The sequence below is a fragment of the Aspergillus ambiguus genome, assembly GCF_047715705.1.
Source record: "Aspergillus ambiguus strain CBS 117.58 unplaced genomic scaffold BDV59scaffold_23, whole genome shotgun sequence".
Lineage (NCBI taxonomy): Eukaryota > Fungi > Ascomycota > Eurotiomycetes > Eurotiales > Aspergillaceae > Aspergillus > Aspergillus ambiguus.
Window position 1 is genome coordinate 265592 of NW_027395536.1, and position 21445 is coordinate 287036.

General features: G+C 53.8%; 10 protein-coding genes across 10 annotated transcripts; 8 read left to right on the plus strand and 2 right to left on the minus strand.

Annotated features, from left to right (window-relative positions):
* Positions 1-190: 190 nt before the first annotated feature.
* BDV59DRAFT_203313 (uncharacterized protein) lies at positions 191-486 on the plus strand (the record flags this gene model as incomplete). Its single annotated transcript, XM_073694244.1, has 2 exons — positions 191-219; positions 279-486. 2 exons carry the CDS (start codon positions 191-193, stop codon positions 484-486), a joined length of 237 nt encoding a protein of 78 aa, XP_073546484.1.
* Positions 487-521: 35 nt separating this feature from the next.
* Positions 522-2216, minus strand: BDV59DRAFT_62969 (alpha/beta fold hydrolase). Its single transcript, XM_073696793.1, has 2 exons — positions 1547-2216; positions 522-1484 (listed from the first exon to the last, which is right to left on the minus strand). Exons 1-2 carry the CDS (start codon positions 1936-1938, stop codon positions 665-667), a joined length of 1212 nt encoding a protein of 403 aa, XP_073546485.1. The 5' UTR covers positions 1939-2216; the 3' UTR covers positions 522-664.
* A 2619-nt stretch (positions 2217-4835) lies between these two features.
* Positions 4836-6322, plus strand: BDV59DRAFT_194152 (glycoside hydrolase family 7 protein; the record flags this gene model as incomplete). The annotated part of the gene is made up of 3 exons (XM_073692343.1): positions 4836-5051; positions 5113-5499; positions 5558-6322. 3 exons carry the CDS (start codon positions 4836-4838, stop codon positions 6320-6322), a joined length of 1368 nt encoding a protein of 455 aa, XP_073546486.1.
* Positions 6323-6688: 366 nt separating this feature from the next.
* On the plus strand, positions 6689-8283 carry BDV59DRAFT_62990 (WD repeat-containing protein jip5). The gene is made up of 2 exons (XM_073696794.1): positions 6689-7131; positions 7212-8283. The coding sequence occupies exons 1-2, from the start codon at positions 6776-6778 to the stop codon at positions 8110-8112; spliced, it is 1257 nt and encodes a 418-aa protein (XP_073546487.1). The 5' UTR covers positions 6689-6775; the 3' UTR covers positions 8113-8283.
* A 408-nt stretch (positions 8284-8691) lies between these two features.
* BDV59DRAFT_194154 (uncharacterized protein) lies at positions 8692-11895 on the plus strand (the record flags this gene model as incomplete). The annotated part of the gene is made up of 4 exons (XM_073692344.1): positions 8692-9217; positions 9273-9786; positions 10164-11247; positions 11290-11895. The coding sequence occupies 4 exons, from the start codon at positions 8692-8694 to the stop codon at positions 11893-11895; spliced, it is 2730 nt and encodes a 909-aa protein (XP_073546488.1).
* Positions 11896-12313: 418 nt separating this feature from the next.
* On the plus strand, positions 12314-15446 carry BDV59DRAFT_181636 (uncharacterized protein). The gene has a single exon (XM_073690266.1). The coding sequence runs from the start codon at positions 12537-12539 to the stop codon at positions 15099-15101; it is 2565 nt and encodes an 854-aa protein (XP_073546489.1). The 5' UTR covers positions 12314-12536; the 3' UTR covers positions 15102-15446.
* BDV59DRAFT_181637 (NudC domain-containing protein) lies at positions 15444-16484 on the plus strand. The gene is made up of 3 exons (XM_073690267.1): positions 15444-15594; positions 15717-15970; positions 16081-16484. Exons 1-3 carry the CDS (start codon positions 15474-15476, stop codon positions 16435-16437), a joined length of 732 nt encoding a protein of 243 aa, XP_073546490.1. The 5' UTR covers positions 15444-15473; the 3' UTR covers positions 16438-16484.
* A 221-nt stretch (positions 16485-16705) lies between these two features.
* Positions 16706-18491, plus strand: BDV59DRAFT_63035 (Zn(II)2Cys6 transcription factor domain-containing protein). The gene is made up of 3 exons (XM_073696795.1): positions 16706-17208; positions 17269-17583; positions 17638-18491. Exons 1-3 carry the CDS (start codon positions 16972-16974, stop codon positions 18454-18456), a joined length of 1371 nt encoding a protein of 456 aa, XP_073546491.1. The 5' UTR covers positions 16706-16971; the 3' UTR covers positions 18457-18491.
* A 492-nt stretch (positions 18492-18983) lies between these two features.
* BDV59DRAFT_181642 (uncharacterized protein) lies at positions 18984-20005 on the minus strand. Its single transcript, XM_073690268.1, has one exon. It carries the CDS (start codon positions 19819-19821, stop codon positions 19168-19170), a length of 654 nt encoding a protein of 217 aa, XP_073546492.1. The 5' UTR covers positions 19822-20005; the 3' UTR covers positions 18984-19167.
* Positions 20006-20294: 289 nt separating this feature from the next.
* BDV59DRAFT_194158 (tRNA(Thr) (cytosine(32)-N(3))-methyltransferase) lies at positions 20295-21377 on the plus strand (the record flags this gene model as incomplete). Its single annotated transcript, XM_073692345.1, has 1 exon — positions 20295-21377. One exon carries the CDS (start codon positions 20295-20297, stop codon positions 21375-21377), a length of 1083 nt encoding a protein of 360 aa, XP_073546493.1.
* Between the last annotated feature and the right edge of the window lie 68 nt (positions 21378-21445).

Sequence of the window (21445 nt, forward strand, 5' to 3'; positions counted from 1 at the left end):
ACAGGGCTGGGGCGGTTCTCTCACGTCTACATAAAGACGAGCATTCCATCCCTCTTGTCGTTTCATCCTTCACAGACATCACTATAGCACAGCCAGTCTCATTCTCAAAAAAACCTTTACCAACGCACTTGATAACACCATACCCTCATTATCACATCTCTACCTTCGACAGACTCCATCCTACCTCAGAATGCCTTCCGGAAACAAGAACTCCACCAAGTAAGCATCCACCAGTGCCCTTGACAGTTCACTGAGCTTGTACTCACAGACAGTGGTAGGGTGTCGAACGGCATTGGCTCTGGTCTCAGTGCCGGCAATCTGAACAACGTCCCTGACGAAAGCAACAATAACATTGTCAACCGCTTTTCTCAAGTATCGGCTTCGGAGGACCCTTACTTTGCGCGGGCCCGGATCCAGGACCGTTCAGAACATGTATCACGGCTGTCGAGCCAGCTCGACGCTACGGAGGAGCTTCTGAAGAAATGAAAGCGGGTCGATCCAGGAAATGGGAGAAAGGACGTCTCGGAGGTTGTCACATCATAAATATTTCTATGTACAGTTCTATTAGATATTCCAGCGCCAGCTCAAATCGCATCACTCCATGTGCAGGTCACTGCAAGAAACAGATCCTGTTCCTTTTGACCGTTCAGTTATCCTGATATCATCACTGGAGAGCTTCCCATATGCACTCGGCCACTTCCTCGTACTTCGTACTTGGGAATTCATGGCCGGCGTTGAAGGCCTGGAATTCCACGTTTCCTTGCAGGGCAGAAGTGGCGTCCGGTACCAGCTCGTCCTTCACGATGATCGAATCATGCTCGCCATACAGGATCAGGACCTTGTCCGACGGGAGACCATTTCGGATCTGATCGTCCACAGACAGTTGCTTCTGCTCGGATAAGTATTTCCCAAGGCGCTCCCAGGATCCGCGTTGGCGCTGTTGCAAAATGGGGCCAAACCGCATGCTGGACATGAATGCATGGACGAAGCCTGCATGGTGGCCGACTTGCCATTTCACGGCACCCGGAACACTAACATGAGGATAGGCCCGAGACAACACCTGGACCTCACCACCGCCGGATGACAGTTCTTCGGTAAGGGCATCACCCGCATTGATCTTTGCGTTCTTGGGCTTGGGGGTCACCAGCGGTCCCGCGCGAAGACGCCGCGCCACGAGGAAACCGAGGACTCGCTCCGGGATCAGGCCCTTCGAGTACAGCAATCGGGACTGGAAGCTGATTTGGGAGTCACGGAGTAAACCCGAAGGCGCCAATAAGACCAGCGAGGAGAGAAGCTGCGGGAAGTAGGATGCAAACGCTGCGGATATTCCCCCGCCCAGGGAGTAACCAACCAAGCTGAATTTTCCAGACCCCTCACCGGTCCATGGGACCGGTGAGCTACTCAGGGCGAGGAGAATCTGGGTCGAGAAAAGTCGATCATCTTGGGGGATGTCCGAGGGACAATCAGAGTATCCTCGTCCGAACCTGAAACAAGTAACAATGTATGATTAGAAAGTCCGTCGATGTATACGTCAAAGGTCACCCACAGGTCAAACAGCATGACACGGCACCCCCGGTCGACCAAGGCATGCGCCACTCCACCCAGAGCAATACAAGGGGTAGTGATACCATGAACGAACAGCACCTTGGGGCCATCAACTGGTCCCCATTCGTATACTCTCATCGACCCGTACGGCGTGGACACGTCGCGGGCTCCCGGAAGGACGTCAGTTGGGAGAGGGGCCTCGCCGGCTGCCACGGAAACAGCCGAAGAGGATTTACTCGGAGACGGAAGAACGAGCGATCGAGGGTGGGAATCCGCCAGAAGGGAGCGAAGCAACACAGCGAGGGTGAGCGAGGCCCCCGTTGCTGCCAGGAGAGGGCGGTGGTTCGCGAAAGAATCGGCTAGAAAATCGACAGTTTCGTTGTACCAGGCCATATCTGTCTAGTCTATTCGTCTATAATAAGAATAATACAAGAAAATGAGTCTAAATGGAGAGGCGAGGGCGAAAGGAGAACGCTGGACGGAAACGAGATGATATGTGCGGACGAGAAAAGATGCCGAGTCGGGAGGATGTTGATGTTGGGGGTCGACCGATAAGATAAGCCGCTGGGCCGAGGTTCATCACTCTACGTCGGAGTGTACCATGGAATCTCCAGTTTGTGCGGCGGTACGGAGTAGATCGACTTTTATATTAGGGTTGCGGTTATATGTAGTTGCTGACGATGCTTAATGACTGTACTTAGGTCAAGTGGTGGTTGTCATGTGGATATATATAGTAGGTAAGAAGATCATACATCTCAGTCACTTGCATGACCACATGATGGTCAACCAACATCGTTGGCTCTATAATCAGCCATCGGAAGAATGTGACAACTTGGTGAAATAGTAACTGCGGTGTCTTGAATGAAAGCAGCAAATCTTAATCTGAATACAAGACTTGATGTTCACCAATTCGAAGCAAGAGCCTCCGTTATGAATGCATTAACATCTAAGAACCTATGTATTCCCGTGGCCTCGTACATAGTTCTACCGATAGATATATCCCCACAAACAATGTAGTTATATGAGGTCTTGTAGGTGTCGTAGATTGCTTTTAAACACTGTACTCCGTAACCAAGCATGTATCTTCGGAAGGACGACGGCGAGGGTCATTATCCCTCTAGCCCTCCCGAATGAGGGAAGAGACGACAGGCTCCAAGATGAGTCATTCATTTATGTATCGAGAGGGTCGATTCTAACCACAAATTTTCCTCAGTTTCAAATGATTGTACCTCAACATCAATGAGTATGCGCCTTGCTCGTAGGAAACAAAGTTCGCAGTTCAGAGTCACCGCCATCAAGCTCTATATTCATTTTGATCATCTAGCTAAATCCGTACCACATAAGGCAACGGATTATAGCGGAATCTAGCCATCAGGCTGGGCCTAGTGGTCAAAATCCTGCGAAGCCCAGAAAAAAACGGAGAAGCACTGCATCTTGAAGATTCGGAGCTCTAGCAAAGAGATAATGTTGCATACCGGACAATGAATGCCTGTGGAATGTAGCATCGCATTTCTCGCCAAGATGCTTCGTATCCCGTAGTTTACCCGGACAACGCCGTGATGGAAACGGAGGAGGCACGTTGGTCTTAAATCTGAATCTTCACATAACACGACGACGATATAGTCCCGTCGACTAGGAGTAGTCGCCTAGGTTCCGTCTCCAAGAATATACCCCGAAATTAAGCAGCGTGGGATGGTGTCTTGGTTACTCCGCATTTTGACTCTATCGGTGCTGTAGCAAACTTATGGTCTGGTCCTGCCGGCTAAATCAACTCAGAGAAGTCATCCTGGCGGTTATTCTGGACCGATGCAGAGACGGATATCTGGCAATGATCGGCAATGTACGAATCCGACGACTCCGTTGGTGGATAGGCTGTTCGGCAGAAGGCGGATAGAATCACCCTGCCTGGCAGCTCATATACAACAAGGGTGAGTACTATGGGCTTGAAGTTATGTTTATTATTCCAATTGCAGGCCAATTGTGGTCATAATATTTTGATAACATGCTCGATAGAATGCCAACAGTGAAGTTGTCAAGCCGGCAAATGCTGAAACACTCTTGACGCAGTAAGCTCAACGCCATGTCATTTTCAATATCGTTCGTGTTGGCACGGCTTGACAGGAACCCCCTGTGTGGAACTCGTGAATGCAGAAAGATCCGAAAAGAAACGTGCATGGTTTGGAATAAAACAGTATGACGGGGTAAATCATGCCAGGCTCATCCTCATTGACGGGATCCTCTCCCCGCAATCCCGGGATCGGCAGTGCTAAAGAAACCCTTGATTAAACTAGCATTTATCCATTTCTCCATGAGGCGCCATCGCTTCAACAACCGAATAACGCCCAATCAACGCCACGGGCGGCCACCTCGTCATCGCTAGTGCCTAGTTCAGACGTCTTGTTTCCTTACGATTCCAAATCCAGGCTTTGTAGAATGTTGCCTGTCGCACTACTACCCAATTATTCAAGGAGTTGCAGAAAGCGAGCGGAATCAGGGAAATTGACTGGATGCGTCGTCTCGAAAGTGTCTGAAGTTTGAGTGAAGGAAGAAGAAGAGCCACTACATGTTAGAGGTTGATGCGGGTGGACTTCCCAAACAATCTGGATGGCGTCTGGTCCTTGCACGTATTATTTATACAGGAAGCAGATGGGGCGTCAATCTGTGTCATGGATTATTGGGAACGGAATAGAGACATCAGTCATGAAGTGGACAGACACGAATACCCTCCGGTCCAACAGTCTGCATCCTTTGCACATGCAGGGTTTACCCCACACATTGATGAAGAATTCTCGATCTGCATGTAAATCAGGCACAGATGTTGCGTATTCCGGCAAGATTCCCTGGAACATCAGTAGACAATATCGACTAAAAGAGCTTCGGAGGATCCTCCGTAACATTAATCTTAGCACTCCTCACAACAAAAGGTCTGTCGACACATAATGAGCCACAACAGTCAAGACTCCCCAATCGGAGATCATTTTACCTTCTTGGCAGAGGGTCTGCGTGGTGTCGTTCCGGATCTTCAGTACGGGGTGCCCCCATGCTTGCGAGGTATGGGCACTCTTCCGTCTCTCTGAAACAGTAAAGCTCAACGGTATCACGGTCCGCGGCACCGTCTAGTAGGCTTCGTCCATAATTTCCCCGTAGGGCGGACGGTGGTGATGCGAGACCCTCAGGCATTCTGGAAAGTTATATAAGAGGGCATTCCGAACCCCCAAGTTCGGACAATCACCTCTGCAGGACAGACAACAAGCAGCAAGAAAATCCACTCTTTTCTAATTCCCTTCGCTATGCATCAACGCACACTCCTTTTCTCTGCCCTTCTGGGAGCCGTTCGCGCTCAGCAGGCTGGCACGCTGACGGAAGAAACTCATCCTCCCTTGACCTGGCAAAAATGCACGGCCGACGGTAGCTGCACTGAGCAGTCCGGCAGCGTTGTGATCGATTCAAACTGGCGCTGGCTTCACTCGACGAACGGCTCGACCAACTGCTACACCGGAAATACTGTGAGACTCGAACCATTGTTGGTGCAAGAGAGCCTGCAAACTAATGCGTTTGACTTGATAGTGGGACGAGAGCCTGTGCCCGGACAACGAAGCTTGCGCCGCGAACTGTGCCTTAGACGGTGCCGACTATGAGAGCACATATGGTGTCACCACCTCTGGCGATGCCCTAACTCTTACCTTCGTCACAGGCGAGAATGTTGGCTCCCGTCTCTACCTGATGGCTGAGGACGATGAGAAATACCAGACTTTCGACCTCATCGGTAACGAGTTCACCTTTGATGTCGATGTCTCCAATCTCCCATGCGGTTTGAATGGTGCCCTCTACTTCACCTCCATGGATGCCGATGGCGGCGTGTCCAAGTACCCAGCTAACAAGGCTGGCGCCAAGTACGGCACCGGCTACTGTGACTCCCAGTGCCCTCGGGACCTGAAGTTCATCAATGGCATGGTTAGTCTCCACAATTTTCGTCCTTCCGGCATATGTCCTTTACTGACAGGAACAATAGGCCAACGTGGAGGGATGGACGCCCTCGGATAGCGACCCGAACGCCGGCGTCGGTGGCCATGGCTCTTGCTGCCCTGAGATGGATATCTGGGAGGCGAACAGCATCTCCACTGCCTATACCCCTCACCCCTGCGACGATATTGAGCAGACTATGTGCCAGGGTGATGACTGCGGTGGCACGTACTCTGGCACCCGCTATGCTGGAACCTGTGACCCCGATGGATGCGATTTCAATGCCTACCGCATGGGCAACACTAGCTTCTATGGCCCCAACAAGATGATCGACACCAACTCTGTGATGACTGTTGTGACTCAGTTCATTGGCGATGGTGGCTCCCTCTCTGAGATCAAGCGTTTCTATGTGCAGGATGGCAAGGTCATTGCCAACGCTCAGTCGAACATTGACGGTGTCACTGGTAACTCCATCACCGCCGACTTCTGCACTGCCCAGAAGACCGCCTTCGGCGATGAGGATATCTTCTCGCAGCACGGTGGCCTCAGCGGCATGGGTGATGCCATGTCCGCCATGGTTCTCATCATGAGCGTGTGGGATGACCACTACGCCAGCATGATGTGGCTCGACAGCACCTACCCCACCGACGCCGATGCGTCTGAGCCGGGCGTTGCTCGTGGAACCTGCAACCACTCTGATGGCAACCCCGAGAACGTTGAATCTGCCCACCCCGATGCCACCGTCACCTTCTCCAAGATCAAGTTCGGACCCATTGGCTCGACCTTCAGCTCCTCCAACTCCACTACTGCCTAGACAGTGGGCCATTCATTAATGCAAGGATGAGCCATGAAAGTTGTGTATATTGCGACCAGGGCAAAATAACAGGGCGTGTATATATTTTGACAGAAAGATGAAGCGGAGTCTTGGTCTTTCTGGACGTTCAATTCTCTTGGCTGTCCTTGACTGGGCAGTCTTCTTCTTTTCTGTGTCTTCCATGGGAAGTTTAGTTATTTCGTGCTGCTTGTTTGTTTCACTTCTGTCTTGAGTTAGTATAAATTAAGAGATGAAGGTGATGGATGATCTATCCTGTAGTGGAGAGTCGAAGAGTAGGTCCGTATAGGGCAGATTGATAGGGCTGCGGAAGATTCCTCGGCCCGGAGTTTCCCAAACGGGTAAGGACCCAGAGAGCTTCAACATTTTCCAGCCTGCATCCCAGGACAAAAGCAGGTGAAAACCCCGTCACACCTGCTTGAAAATCTTGTCGCCATGTTCGACACGGTCTGCACGCTGCCGCTCTCTGCGGACCTATTCTCGCAGGCCATCCATCCTAAGCAGCCTGTGGTCTCCGTAGGCCTTTCCTCCGGCCACGTCCAGACTTTTCGGCTCCCGTCCGCCGAGGCTGACAGCGACGATGACGGCGCGTCGTCCTCGTCCCGAAATGGCCGGGGACATATCGATACGATGTGGCGCACGAGACGTCACAAGGGAAGCTGCCGGTGTCTAGGATTTGGCGTCGACGGGGAGATGTTGTACTCGGCCGGAACGGATGGGTTGGTGAAGGCCGCGAAGGCGGAGACGGGCGTGGTTGAGAACAAAATTGCGATTCCGCTGGATAAGAACGGGTGAGTAGTGAAATTCGGCACATAACATTTAGTTGTTTAACCTGTGCCTACCAATTGACTGCGTGGCTAATTTCTGACAGCTCCGTCGACGCCCCGACGATCGTCCATGCTCTCTCCCCGCAGACCCTCCTCCTCGCGACGGATTCCAGCGCTCTACACCTCTACGATCTACGCATCCCATACTCCAAAGTCTCCGCCCGTCCGGAGCAGTCTCACCACCCCCATGATGATTACATTTCGTCTCTGACGCCGCTTCCTCCCTCGGACACCAGCACTTCAGGCTACAGCAAGCAATGGGTGACCACGGGCGGCACCACGTTGGCCGTCACCGACCTTCGTCGAGGCGTTCTAATGCGCAGCGAAGACCAGGAGGAGGAATTGGTCAGCTCCGAGTACATCGAGGGTCTGCCGTCGAGTGGGACGAGCCGCGGCGCGAAGGTTGTTGTGGGTGGATCTGGAGGGGTTCTGACGCTGTGGGAGAAGGGCGCGTGGGATGACCAGGATGAGCGAATCTATGTCCAGCGCGACGCCGGGGGAGGCGAATCCCTGGAAACCTTGTCTGTTGTTCCAGATGATCTGGGCATGGGCAAGATGGTCGCTGTCGGGGTGGGTAGCGGCATGGTGAAGTTTGTCCGCATTGGCCCTAACCGCGTCGTCTCGGAGGTCATGCATGATGAGACTGAGGGCGTTGTGGGACTTGGGTTTGATGTCGAGGGACGTATGGTCAGTGGTGGTGGACAGGTTGTCAAGGTCTGGCATGAGGCTGTGGAGTCTGGGGAGGGGGCTAAAGGGGAGGGAGCTGGAGGGAAGCGCATGTTTGGCGACGACAGTGACGAGGATAGCGACGACGACGACGATGACGACTCGGAAGACAGTGAACAAGAGAACAAGCGTGGTGATGCCCGCAAGAAGCGCAAGAAGGGCAAGGTACCGAAGCGTGGTGGCGGCCAGGCGGTCATGGCGTTTCACGATCTGGATTGATTGAGAATGACGGAAGGGGTTCTGTGTGTATTCTGATACCCGTTTCAAGCAGAGAAAGCATCGTAGCTGGGTATAACAAGGTTCTGCATTGGTGTTCGCGAGTGTCTCGGCGGATATAGAAAACTAGATCGGAGATGCGACGGGGGGATTTCCGACGCGGAAATTCGGCCGCACAGCAGGAATCAACAACGCTCGCGACAACCACCCTCTCTCCTTTCTCTACCGTGGGAAAATCTAGCGCAGACATGCTCGACTCTGTCGGAACCATGTCGCGACCACATCGCCGGCGAAATCCTCCTCCCCGGAATCGACCAGCACCACAATTGCCGAGACGTGAACGGCCCCGCGAAGAGGACCCACGGCAGAGAGATTTGCCCCAATGGCTTCATGACGTTGTCCGGACGAGGCACCACTGAGCCGGTGGGGTGTGGGGGGCCATGAGGATTAATCATGATGATCAAGCTTGGTCGGTTTCAAACGCATACGAAATCATCGTTCTATTTAATCTCATCCCCCCACCTGTCCGTTCGCCTGATCACCTCCATCGATTGTCGAATTCGCAGCACACACTCTCCCAAGATGGACGCCTTCGAATACAACGCCAACCCCGGCCGGGTCATCTTTGGTAGCGGTACGATCCAGAAACTGCCCGATGAGATTGCTCGTCAAAACCTGAAGGCCCCCCTGGTGCTCTCAACCCCGCAGCAGGTCAGCCAGGCCGAGAGCGTCAAGAACGTGCTGAAGGGCCAGATCGCTGGGGTCTTCAGCGAGGCCACCATGCACACGCCCACGCATATTACCGACAAGGCTCTGGAGTATGCGAAGGCCCAGGGTGCCGACTGTGTCGTCTCTATTGGTGGTGGAAGCACTATCGGTCTGGGCAAGGCCATTAGCATTCGCACCGGACTGCCTCACATTTGCATCCCGACCACCTATGCCGGCAGTGAAATGACTCCCATCCTGGGTGAGACGGCCGATGGCCTCAAGAAGACTCGCTCCGACCCGAAGATTCTTCCTGGCACCGTTATCTACGACGTTGATCTGACGATGACTCTGCCCGCCGCTATGAGCGCCACCAGCGGTGTCAACGCTATTGCCCATGCCGGTACGCATAACATATATCCCTCTATACCAAGCATTCAAACTAATAATGAACATAGTTGAGGCCCTCTACGCCCGTAACACCAACCCGGTGATCAACCTGATGGCCCTGGAGGGTACCCGCGCCCTGGCCTCGTCTCTCCCCGAGATTGTCGAGAACCCATCGTCTGCGTCGGCCCGGTCGTTGGCTCTGTACGGAGCCTGGCTGTGCGGAACCTGTCTTGGAAGCGTGGGTATGTCCATTCACCACAAGCTGTGCCATACCCTGGGCGGTAGCTTCAACCTCCCTCACGCGGAAACCCACACGGCCGTCCTGCCGCATGCCATCTCCTACAACGCCCCCAACATCCCGGAGGCAATGAAGAAGCTGGCCGAGGCACTTCCTGACAGCAACGGAGACGCCATCAACGGGCTCAATGTTCTTCTGTCCAAGCTGAAGGTGAAGCGCGGTCTCAAGGACTTCGGCATGAAGGAGGAGGACATCGACAAGGCTGCTGATATTGCTGTGAGCAACCCTTACTGGAACCCTCGCGAGATCAAGCGCGAGCCGATCCGCGAATTGATCCGTCGTGTGTGGGCTGGTGAGCCTGCTGCTGCCAACCTGTAGAGACAATCAGGAAGACGGTTTCGTCATGCCCCGTGTGCGAGTTTTGTACATATTCCACCGAGCCGCGGGGTATTTATGAACGAATGAATATATCAATGAGTATTCAATATAAGCATATACCTACCTAGATGCCCAGATCCCTATATACCTAAGTAGTATGTAACTTCTATAAATTGTAATCGATCTGGCACCATTGGCGGGCATCTTTGGCGGGGTGAAAGTGGGGGGCTCGATTTTGCCTGCAGAATTCACAGACTCCCCAAAAAAAACTTCCACCGCCATCACCATCCCACCTGCACATCCTCCCCACCACCAGCTCGCTGCCCTATTTACCTCTTGTCAGTGGGTTCCTGACTGTCACTATGGGTTCGGAAATGGAGGCAGCGCCGGTTCTCTCCACCCCGGACACTCGCATCCTCGAGGCCACCGACTCCGTCGCCCCGCAAGATCCATCGCGTCATGTGTCCGACGAAGAGCTCTATATCACCTATGATATCGATCGTACGCTGAAAGAAATCCGCCAGGCGCGGTACAAGCGAATCGCACTTCAATTTCCAGATGACATGCTCCCTGATGCCCCGCGTGTGTTCCAGCTATTGAGTCGCGGGCTGGACAAACGAGACGTCGAGGAGAACAGCTCCCACCCGACGACGAACGGATCGAACACCCCCGCCGATTCGGATAATCTCGCGCAGTCTGTCTCTGAACTTGACGTGCGAGATACGGCGGACCCTGCGCCGAAACTGTACATCCTGGCTGATACCTCCTACGGCACCTGCTGCGTGGACGAAGTGGCCGCAGAACATGTTAACGCAGATGTCGTCGTGCACTACGGACGGTCCTGTCTTTCCCCGACGGCACGACTACCAGTCATTTACGTCTTCACGCGCAAACCCTTGCCACTCGACCCCGTTGTGCGGGCGTTCAAGGAGACATACACCGACCTGACGACCAAGGTCATCGTCGCGGCCGACGTGACCTACTGTGGGCATCTACCCAGCCTGTACAAACGTCTGGTCGAGGAGGGCTACACGAACCTGTTTGTCACAGACGTCGTGCATAATCCCTCGTCGGCGATCCCCAATCGAACGGTCCCGGACTCGGTGCGAGACACCCCCGAATCGCTGTCAGACTGGCAGCTTTTCCACATCTCCGACCCCCCGACCGCCCTTCTTCTGACCCTTGCATCCCGCGTCGCCGCTATTCACATCTATCCCACCGACAACTTGACAAGTGACAACGTCAAACCGCTGCCCGCATCGTCAGCGATCGCCTTGCGTCGCCGATATGCCATTCTGACGTCTCTCAGCACCGTCCCGATCTTCGGCATTCTGGTGAACACGCTGAGCGTGAAGAACTACCTGCATATCGTGGACCACGTGAAGGAGAAGATCGCGGCGGCTGGGAAGAAGAGCTATCTGTTCGTGGTGGGCAAATTGAACGCGGCGAAGGTGGCCAACTTCAGCGAGATCGGCGGCTGGGTGGTCATCGGATGCTGGGAGAGTTCGCTGGTGGACAGCAAGGACTTCTGGAAGCCGGTGATCACGCCGTTTGAGTTGGAGCTTGCGCTGCAGGGCGACGCCGAACGGGTCTGGACCGGCGCGTGGCAAAGCGATTTCCAGAGCGTTCTTGACCAACAGCAGCAAGCCGGTGATGGACAGGGCAAGGACGGCGCGAAGGGTTCAGCGGCGGACGCGGAAGATGAGGAGTCAGAACCCGAGTCCGCACCTCCTGAATTCGACCTGCGTACCGGACGATATGTGTCGCACTCGCGTCCGATGCGGAATGCTGCACCCCGTGTTTCAGCGGGCGATGCAACGGCATCTGCGGCCAACGGACCATCCGCGGCGCGGGCCCTCGCGAAGCGGGCCAAGGGCGATCTGGCGATGATCGGCGGGACGGTGTCCCCAGGAGCGGAGTTCCTTCGATCGCAACGCACCTGGAAGGGGTTGGGTAGCGATTTCGATATCCAGTATGAGGACGACGAGGACGAGAGGGACAGTACGTTAGTGGTGGAAGGGCGCAAGGGTGTCGCAAGGGGGTATACAGTGGGAGAAACGATAGAGCGACATTAGTCGAGTATGACACTGTCCTTGCTTCTTCTTGATTTGGAGAGAGTATATACTCCGGACGGGGTATTCGAGGAAGATATTGAACCCTGAGAGAGGGAAATATTGGATATAGACTCGAATGGTGGATGTTATAGAGAGATGCTGTCCTCAGCCCTCAGCCATATGCATCCACATAGTACATCCATCCATGCATGCATACATTCCAGCTATCGTGAAGAAGCCGTTGGTGAATCCCGATCTTACGACCCTTGACGGCGATCAGACTCCTGTAACCCTTGAATCTATCGAATCGTAATATTGGCCACCAGTATGCTGTCCATCGCCAGTGTTGGCCGTTGGGAAATGGGCTATCACATGACGGGGCGGCCATTTGTGAGTTGTCCAAAGCCACCAGCGCTGCTTCTTCCCATCTTCCTCTCCTCACTCTCCTCTTTCTCCTCTCACGCTCTTTTCCTTTCTCCCCCTCCTCCCCTGGATGCCTCCCTGCGCGTCGCCATCCTCCCTTCCGACTTATCATGTCCTACTCCTCTCGCATTCTCCGCTTCCTTCGTGACTTCGCGTCACTCTGAACCCCCTCCGACTGACAGGAGAAGACCAAATACCGGCCTCGTCCTGTCGCTGGCTGATCTCGCCATAATCTCACCATGGACGACGTATCCGACTTCCCCCAACAGGTCCTGGTCGAATCCGCCCGGGACCACTCCGTCGTCCCCGTCCAGCGGTGTCTCTCCAGCTTTGAACAAGTCTTCACCACCCATGCGCCCATCTTGGAGTCGCTTCTCCTTCAGATCCCTACCGATACTCTCCTTCAGCTCTACCACACCTCCCGCTACCTCCGTTCGTTCCTCCAATCCTATCCGACCGCCTGGAAGTACCTCTCGTTTCGCCTGTTCTACCCTTCCGGCACGCCGTCCCCTCTCCGAGTCGTCGTTGCAGGAACCCCGGATCCCGTCGCTCCGCGGCAGTCGCGCCCGTATGCTCTCGACCAACTGTTGATGAACGTGGTAATCCCATTCAGCCCGTGCCTGAGGAGCCTCGAATTGGACAATACCGCGGTCTCCGGTCAGATCCTGATCTCCACCGTCCTACACTCCCGGCGCGAAACACTCCAACATCTCTCCGTCCGCGGCTGCAAAAATGTCTCTCTCAAATACCACATTATCCCGTATCTCACCATGTTCGGGTTACAATATGATGTGAGCATGGAGAAGAACATCGGTAGTTCCCCGTCGACGAAGTCTCTCGCCCTCAAGAGTCTTTACACATATCGGTGCCGCCATCACCGCCGACGGCCCTATCTTTCCAGCTCGTTAACCCGGAAGGACTCGGATTCCGAACCTACACACGAACTGGTGACGCTTTGTCACAAGCTGGGCATCTGGACGGACACAGCCTGGTGCTCCACTCCTGCTGGACGCTGCTTCAGGCGAAGGGGCTACGTCTCCATGAGAGTTCCCCAAGGAAACCCGGAAGTGTGGGTAGTGTTCGATCGACTTTGGAGGTCAAAGAACTGGATTGGTCCGGTAGACCATGGCAATCGGCCGCTCCAACGTGATGGTAAACTGTGGGAGCATGGGGAGACTGGTTGCTACGGGGAGGCTCTAGGGACCGGTGATTCGACACCCATCGGCGAAGGAAAGATGACCCCGGCGCATCTCCGATCAAGCCACAAGCAGTTTGTTGAAAACGTTCGCTGTGACAATTGCTACGAATTGATCCCCGAGCGATGCGAACAATGCAGCATCTTAATGCACTGTGTCGGGTGCCGGAAAACCCTCTGTGCCAGTTGCGCCTATGACAGGCCATATCTTCGCAATCGGATCGATGCTCATCTTGACGAAAGTTCCAAGGACGCCTTCTGGTGGGCGCCTGGTGCTACAACTTCACCGTGCCTTATGTCGGACCCACTGGCAAACCAGACCGAGAATACTCCAGTGAACCAGCACGCGCCGCAGACGACTTACCCCATTCTCAAGTTCCACTGGTGCTGTACAGAACCGATCTTCTCCGGAGGTGGTGGCATCAGTATTGGAACTCCGAACCGCGACGTGGACCAAGTGCGAGCGGCGCCTCTTCCTCGTGGTCAGGGCTGGGAGGATTTGGAGTATTCCGCTCAGGAGTGGAGCAAGACATTCCCCAAGTATGCCTACGGCGATCCACGCAAGCCCGACTATACCCTTGAGGCTGGGCACATCGCGATGATGAAATGGCTACTAGGTCCGCCGGATCGTCAGCCGACTGCCTGTCCTCGCAACCTGTGTCAAGAATGTTATGATACGCCTCAATGGAAAGTACACTGCAAGAGTTGTTCTAAGCCATTGTGCATCGAGCATGATCTCCGCGGCTTGCGCCTCCGCATTTGTGGGTATCGGGACCTGACGCTGGAAAAAATGGCTATTCAGAACCGGACGGACCCCAATCAGCAACCTGTCTCCCGCTCCTATGCGTCTCCTCATCTACCTTATCCGAACGCTGTGCCTGAATTTCAGCTACCATTCAGGACTCAACGGACTCTTGATTCGACTGCCAGTAGCTTTACGGAAGACAACCCTGCAGATGGCATCGCCGAACCAAGCGCACACCCTTCACCCAGCGCAGCGGACTTGTCCGGCCCCCTTCCCCCCATGCATCGTCGTTCCCGGAGCTTTTCTGTGTCGAACTCGAACCGTTCACGCTCTTCATCTCCTTCTTCCGTATACTGCGAGTCGCCGCTAGATCCCCCTAAGTGGCAAGGTTGTCAATCATTCTTCTGTCCTCAGTATCGGGCGGTAGGTGATCAGCGGCAACGGTGTAGCAGTGTCCTCCGTGAGTGCACCGGCTGCTCAGTGTACGTGTGTCAAGAGTGCGTGGATGCGAACCCGCCTTGCACCTGCTCCTACTGCGAGGTCAACTATCTCTGTCCGAACTGCCTAAAGCTTCGCGAACGGGACGGCACTTGCCGCCGGGCCGAGGAAGAAAAAGCCCGGCGGGAGTTAAAATGGAAGAAGGACATGCAGATGCTGGAGGGGATCCTGGAGACTAAGCTTGCAAACGAGGTCGCGGAATTTGCAGGCGAATTCTTTGACTCTCTCCAGCCGTCGGGGATATCCGTGGAGGAAGTGGAAGATATAGATCATCGTCCGCCCTCGCCCAATCCCCACGACCTTGATCTACCTTCTGGCTCATCGAGCGTCCGGGAGCTGCCAGAGATACCGGTTACGGGTAGCTAGTGTCTCCGCAGCTGATATGCTTGATTTAACATTTCCAGTGTCCTTGCGAGCGGACTGCATTATGATATTTGCAGCTCATTGAACCGGGGGCGTTATGGTTTCATCTGGGCAGGGCTGCCTTACGGTGAAGATTTACTCAGCGAACATTTCATGGACTTAATGATATCTGTTAATAACGTTTCTCGCGAGTTGCGCGATGCGCAGGTCGCATGGCTCGTCTCGAGCGGAAGATACAGAGACCCTGCTGCAGCAGAGGAGCAGTTCTCTTTATTATGAGCAGCAATGTATAGACCGGCTTTGACTTGTGTTTCACATACAGCGGAATTGCACTTGTAGATGTACCTGAATTATGTATGCTTAGTAAGTAAACTTATGCAAGCGTCCGTTATGCCCCGCCAACAGAAGCTACTCGAAGCTCTTCAACTCTTCTCTTCTTCGTCTCTGGATATCCTAGTCCTTCCCTTAGAGTACTTCATACTGGACACATTCGTCAGTAAGTACCAGCTCTCAAACATCATGCACGCCCTTTTGCCCTTTTACAAAGCCACTTTCTCCAGCAACAATCACTCCTAACCCCACCCCCGCACGCCCAAGCAGCTTGACTAACAGCACCAGACACGATGTCTTCCACCGATCCGGAACAAAACCCTCCCCCTAGCGACGTCGCCGAGCGTGAGCGCGAAGAAAAAGAGCGCAAGGCCAAGGAAGATGCCGAACAGGCCCAGCTCCCCTACAAATGGACCCAGACCATCCGCGACGTCGACGTGACTATTCCCATCCCGGGCAACATCAAAGGCCGCGACATGGATGTTGTGATGACCAAGACGAAGATCAAGGTGGCCATCAAGGGACAGGAGCCGCTCATTGAGGTATGAGTCTCCCCTACGGTCTGGTGGTCGGGGGGTGTGGGTTTCCCGTTTTGAGCCGGCGAGACTATCTGGGTCGAAATAAAAAGCACTACTAATACAGAACATCATAGGGCGACTTCCCCCATCCGATCATCGTCGATGAAAGTTCCTGGACGCTGGAAACTACCTCGCAACCACCCGGGAAGGAAGTCTCGCTACACCTGGATAAGGTCAACAAGGTGGAATGGTGGCCGCACGTGGTGACGACTGCGCCCAAGATCGATGTCAGTAAGATCACGCCGGAGTCCTCGTCGCTGAGCGATCTGGATGGGGAGACCCGCGCCATGGTCGAGAAGATGATGTACGATCAGCGACAGAAAGAGATGGGCGGGCCCACGAGCGACGAACAGCGGAAGATGGATATTCTGAAGAAGTTTCAGGCCGATCATCCTGGTATTTCGCCTCCTTCCACTGCCATTTTTGCTTGAACTGCTTCTAACCACGTGTGCGCAGAGATGGACTTTTCCAATGCAAAGATGGGTTGACGGGGCGAAGGTCATGGTTATATACTAATGTGTATGAAGTAACGAGCATTGAATCCCGTGAATGACTATTGAAAAGGCATTTTGTGCCTGGTTTTCCATACTTTTGCCATGCGCCAAATTGCAGTAGATGATTGTTCATTCGCGGTGAAACCGAATACGAGAGTTTCCTAATCGAGACTAGTGGCATCCCCACGTCATCTGTGTTATTACACTTTCGGCTCATTTGCGACTTCGCCATCAAGACACGAGCCCATTGCGCCCCTACCGAATCTCCGCAGTACAAGGGCTGAGGAGGTATGGCACAACCAGCGTCGATAATGCAATCGCTCAGCCTCACTGACTCAAGCTTGGCATCCGAGTTTGTGCACACTCCGGGGCATATAGTTGCTGCCTGCAACGTTCAAGAACCTCTTCCCTATAAAATAAATTAGTCGATGGTCAATATCACATACCAAATTCAGATTAATTACTGCCATTATGCCGGTGACTGCATCCCGCTCAAACCCCAACCAGATGACCAACTCGAACCACTCTCCCAAGCTTACCAGCCCCCTGGAGGGCCAGAAAAGTACATTTCGGGTGGCTTTACGGCCGACATCTGGACGTGGTAACTCCAAGGCCGCCGAGAATCCTGCAGATAGGATCTACCATGCTCGTCGGCCGCATCGGAAGTCCCGTGCCGGCTGTATGGTATGCAAGCATCGCCGGGTCAAGGTGTGTCATTCCCCGCACTATTGCCCTGTGGTTCCTGGATGCTAACCCTAGCTTTGCTAGTGCGACGAGGCTAAACCGCATTGCCTTCGTTGCCAAAAACATGGAGTGGAATGCACCTATGACGCAAGCAAAGTGCGTCGTCCCGGCTCGTGGCAGACGGTAGACGCCGCCTCGCCAGACGCAACCGCGTATTCGATGGCCGTGCTTGGTATCTCATGCGAGATTGACAATCTAGTACGCCTCAAAACTAAAGGTGAAAATTTCTCCGATGGGTTTCGTGCGCTGCAGCATTTCCAGGCTGGCACGTCGCCAACGCTTAGCGAGGGCGTGTCTGAAAGGATCATGAGAAGCAAAATGATCGAGCTAGCCTTTGAAGTAATCATAGCCTTATACCCAGTAGTTATATAGTTACGAGCTGACATACGATAGAATCCTCTTCTTATGCACGGCATTATCGCCACTGCAGCATCTCATCTCCGCCACACCGTGCCAAACAACACACACTATAAGATGCTCGAAGCCCATCACTGGCAGCAGTCCATCAGTCAGTATTCAAAGGAGATATCGGCTGGTGTTGGCCCGCACAACATGGATCCGCTATTTTCTAACTGCATGTTAATGACCGCTCACTCCTTCAATCTGGAGACGTACAACCCCCGTAGCTCCTTCATCTTCACAAACGACCCGGAGTCCTTGAACTGGCTCTTCCTGCAGAGCGGCCTACGACATCTCCTTGGGTTTGCGCGTCCTTGGCTCTACAGCAGCATGTGGTGGGAAATGTTTAAGCAACCCAGGCAAGAGAATCCGTTGTTTGACGACCATCGACCCGGCCGCGACGGCCTCCATCCCCTCCTTGCGGATATCTGCGGTATCGAGGACACGACTACGGAGGAAGAAAACCCCTACCTCTGGCCACTTCGAATGCTCACACCACTTCTTTCCCTTGAACGGTCCATCAGGAGCCTCATGCATTACTCGAACTTCATGGGCCGGTTGTTGCCAGACTACCTAGAGAAGCTCCGGCAGAAGGATCCGCCTGCTCTGGTTATTCTAAGCTGGTGGTTGGCACTCATGTCGTCGACCGATCTTTGGTGGTTGCAGAATCGCGTGCAGTCGGAATGTACGGCCATCTGTATGTTTCTCGAAGACAGCAATGACCCGCGCATTTTGGAGCTGCTGGAGTTCCCGGCGCAAGCATGTGGGTATTTGTTGCCGCATGTACAAGAGCAGATAAGTAGTCTGCTATAGCTAATAACCTTATTTGGTATTTTGTTAAGCCAAGGGATTGTCGTCGATGGAATCATTCACAGTATCGGTACGGGTCGAATTTTGTAGTTGTCGTAAGCAAGTCAACACTAAGCTTACCACGCCCGTATCGTCCCTATATATTTAATGACCAACGATATCGTGCCATGATCAAAAAAGCTTTCTCGAATCGGGAAAATCGAGCGACACTTCCGTTACTCTTGGAGCGCACGAAAGGATTCAAAGGCAAACCAATTCATATCAAGGAAGCTATCAAGGGAGGAATTGTAAACACTAAAACCGTCAGATACTTACTGGAGCGCGACTTGGATGTACTGAGAACATCCTCCTGGCTTCTCTCGAACTTTTCAAGGAAATCTGAGGAGGTGCTCTTGCTGTTTGCGGAGTACAATAAACGACTGCCATTTTCAGAGAATTTGCGGGCTATGCTTGATCGGCGATTTCCCTATAACAGCCACAACTCTACTATAGCTTGGAAGCCACTTGACTTGGTTTACTTGATCCGCAAAGGCATCATGATTCAAAATTTAAAATATGTCCATTAGTTATTAGGTAGGTGCTGTATATATAGCCCTGCAACGCCAATTCAATATGCAATAAACAATCAGATATCATCCAATCATCTCTGTCGTTAAGATGACCGCCATCTAACCGTGAAATGCCAGGTTGAAAAGTCAATAATGAAAGAGACGATCAGCGACTCTCCCATGAACACCTCCTTAATGGAGCCACTGGGGAAATCTGTTCATCCAGACTGCGTCTCACTGCAGCCCCATCCGCACCGCGAACGAGAGACATTGTCCCACGCCGTTGAAACACCGGCGGGGGCTGTGCGATTTGTGCCATTGACAGAGGCTGCATCGGCACATGACCTGAAGAGATGGACATCGACCGTCGTGACGGCACGGGGGACCAAGCCCGTGGTGAATACGGCGGGGGAGGTGTCTCCCGCGTCGCAGTGGATGTGTTCCCGTAGCTACTGGGGAATGAAATAGCGGAGGATACATCCGAGGTAAGATCCTCCGGACGTTGACTTGGAGGGGTATGCGTGTCGCCGAGAGAGAAGTGTGCTTTTTCGTCACGATAGGTTGCTGTGTCAGATGAGATGGGTGGATCACGCATGTGAGCTTCCAACGTCTTCTCTTGAATGCTCCGCGGCCGTGGAGTATATGCTGGGAGTGGTATTATGGGAGTGTAGCCGTCGGCTTCGACAGGGTCATGGGGGTTATTTTGGTTGGTGTTATGGGTGTGGTTGTGTTGACTGGGGGATTGGTTGGAGTTCGGTTGGTCCTGGTTATCGGTGCCTGGGCGTGACCAGCAGCCACATAAATGAGAGAAGAATGACATGATGCCAGGTTGCGTCGGTCGGTTGGATAGCACCGCTGTGAGTCAAGGCTGATTGATGGATTGGATCTATACAAGTGATCTGATGACTATGTATGAGGCGCGGAGATGAAGATGATGTGTCTGCCACGACGGCCAGACCCAATTATCTACAGACAATATCTGTCTGAGAGAACAGAAGCAGCAGCAGTCAGATGGAAGAAGAACACGAAGAAACCACCTCAGATGTAAGACGGGCGAGGCACATGATGACACGTGCGGAGACGTCGATCCCTCAGGCATCTACGTTCCCCGCGGATTATGATTGGTGGGTACAGGGTGTTTCCATACGGTATCGGCAGGGGAGTCCGGTATCGCTGCCTCAGGCCAGAACCCCTCCATTTTTATCGTTCAAGGAATTTTCTACTCCACCCTCACTATCTCTCCACTCGATCTATATTTCTTCTCTTCTCCAACTCCCCTCCAGCCAGCACACCATGGCCCCCGTTCCCGCCCCCGATGAAATCGAAACAGTCGTCAAAAATGTCCAACCCCCCACCGTCCCTCCGCATCGTTCGCACGACCCCTCCAACAATCTAAAGCGCACTGATCCCTTCCAATTTGGCTCGCGCTACCTGGAAGAAGGCGACGACGTGTTCGAGTTCAACGCTTGGGACCACGTCCAGCCTGACGAGGAGTTCAAGGCCTTCGCCGAAGAGCAGTACAGCAAACAGCGCGCTGCGCCGGTCTCCGAGTTTGACAAGCGCCGCTTCAACTCCGACCCCGCGAAATGGTGGAACAGCTTCTACAAGAACAACACCGCGAACTTCTTCAAGGACCGCAAGTGGCTGCGGCAGGAGTTCCCCGTGCTGGCGGACGTGACGACCGCCGGCGCCGGGCGGAAGGTCGTCCTCGAGGTCGGCGCCGGCGCGGGCAACACTGCCTTCCCGCTGCTGGCGAACAATGCGAACGACGAGCTGATGGTGCATGCCTGTGACTTCTCCAAGACGGCCGTGAAGGTCATGCGTGAGAGCGATCAGTACGACACGAAACACATGGTGGCTGATGTGTGGGATGCGGCGGCCGTGCCGGACGGAGAGAACGACTCCCTGCCGCCTGGGCTGACCGAGGGGTCGGTCGATGTGGTGATCTTGATTTTCATTTTCTCCGCCCTGGCGCCGGACCAGTGGGAGCAGGCGATCCGCAACATCTACCGCGTTCTGAAACCCGGTGGTCAGGTGCTTTTCCGCGACTATGGTCGGGGTGATTTGGCCCAGGTGCGCATGAAGAAGGGCCGTTACTTGGATGAGAATTTCTACGTTCGGGGCGATGGCACCCGGGTGTACTTCTTTGATCGCGACGAGCTGGAGAGGATGTGGGGACGGTGGACTCCCGAGAAGGGTTTGTCGTCCATGACAGCCGAGGAGAATGTCACTGGGGCGTTTGAGATCAAGAAGTTGGCCGTTGACAATCGCCTGATCATCAATCGTCAGCGCAAGATCAAGATGTACCGTGCTTGGATCCAGGGGCATTTTGTCAAGCCGGAGGCTGGGGCTTCTGAGGGGAAGAATGAGTCTTGAGTGCGGTACATGCATGCACGCCAGGTTTATCTTATGGTCGGTGCAAAGCCTCAACCGACTGCGTTCAC

Excerpts from the sequence above, each read along its gene's own strand:
- BDV59DRAFT_62969 (XM_073696793.1), bottom strand. The coding sequence starts at position 1,938 with ATGGCCTGGTACAACGAAACTGTCGATTTTCTAGCCGATTCTTTCGCG. Across the intron at positions 1,485-1,546 it reads CGTGTCATGCTGTTTGACCT|GTTCGGACGAGGATACTCTG; the intron begins GTGGGTGACCTT and ends TACTTGTTTCAG.
- BDV59DRAFT_62990 (XM_073696794.1), top strand. The coding sequence starts at position 6,776 with ATGTTCGACACGGTCTGCACGCTGCCGCTCTCTGCGGACCTATTCTCG. Across the intron at positions 7,132-7,211 it reads ATTCCGCTGGATAAGAACGG|CTCCGTCGACGCCCCGACGA; the intron begins GTGAGTAGTGAA and ends AATTTCTGACAG.
- BDV59DRAFT_181636 (XM_073690266.1), top strand. The coding sequence starts at position 12,537 with ATGGACGACGTATCCGACTTCCCCCAACAGGTCCTGGTCGAATCCGCC.
- BDV59DRAFT_181637 (XM_073690267.1), top strand. The coding sequence starts at position 15,474 with ATGCAAGCGTCCGTTATGCCCCGCCAACAGAAGCTACTCGAAGCTCTT. Across the intron at positions 15,595-15,716 it reads CATACTGGACACATTCGTCA|ACACGATGTCTTCCACCGAT; the intron begins GTAAGTACCAGC and ends TAACAGCACCAG. Across the intron at positions 15,971-16,080 it reads GACAGGAGCCGCTCATTGAG|GGCGACTTCCCCCATCCGAT; the intron begins GTATGAGTCTCC and ends AGAACATCATAG.
- BDV59DRAFT_63035 (XM_073696795.1), top strand. The coding sequence starts at position 16,972 with ATGCCGGTGACTGCATCCCGCTCAAACCCCAACCAGATGACCAACTCG. Across the intron at positions 17,209-17,268 it reads GCAAGCATCGCCGGGTCAAG|TGCGACGAGGCTAAACCGCA; the intron begins GTGTGTCATTCC and ends TAGCTTTGCTAG. Across the intron at positions 17,584-17,637 it reads TGATCGAGCTAGCCTTTGAA|AATCCTCTTCTTATGCACGG; the intron begins GTAATCATAGCC and ends GACATACGATAG.
- BDV59DRAFT_181642 (XM_073690268.1), bottom strand. The coding sequence starts at position 19,821 with ATGTCATTCTTCTCTCATTTATGTGGCTGCTGGTCACGCCCAGGCACC.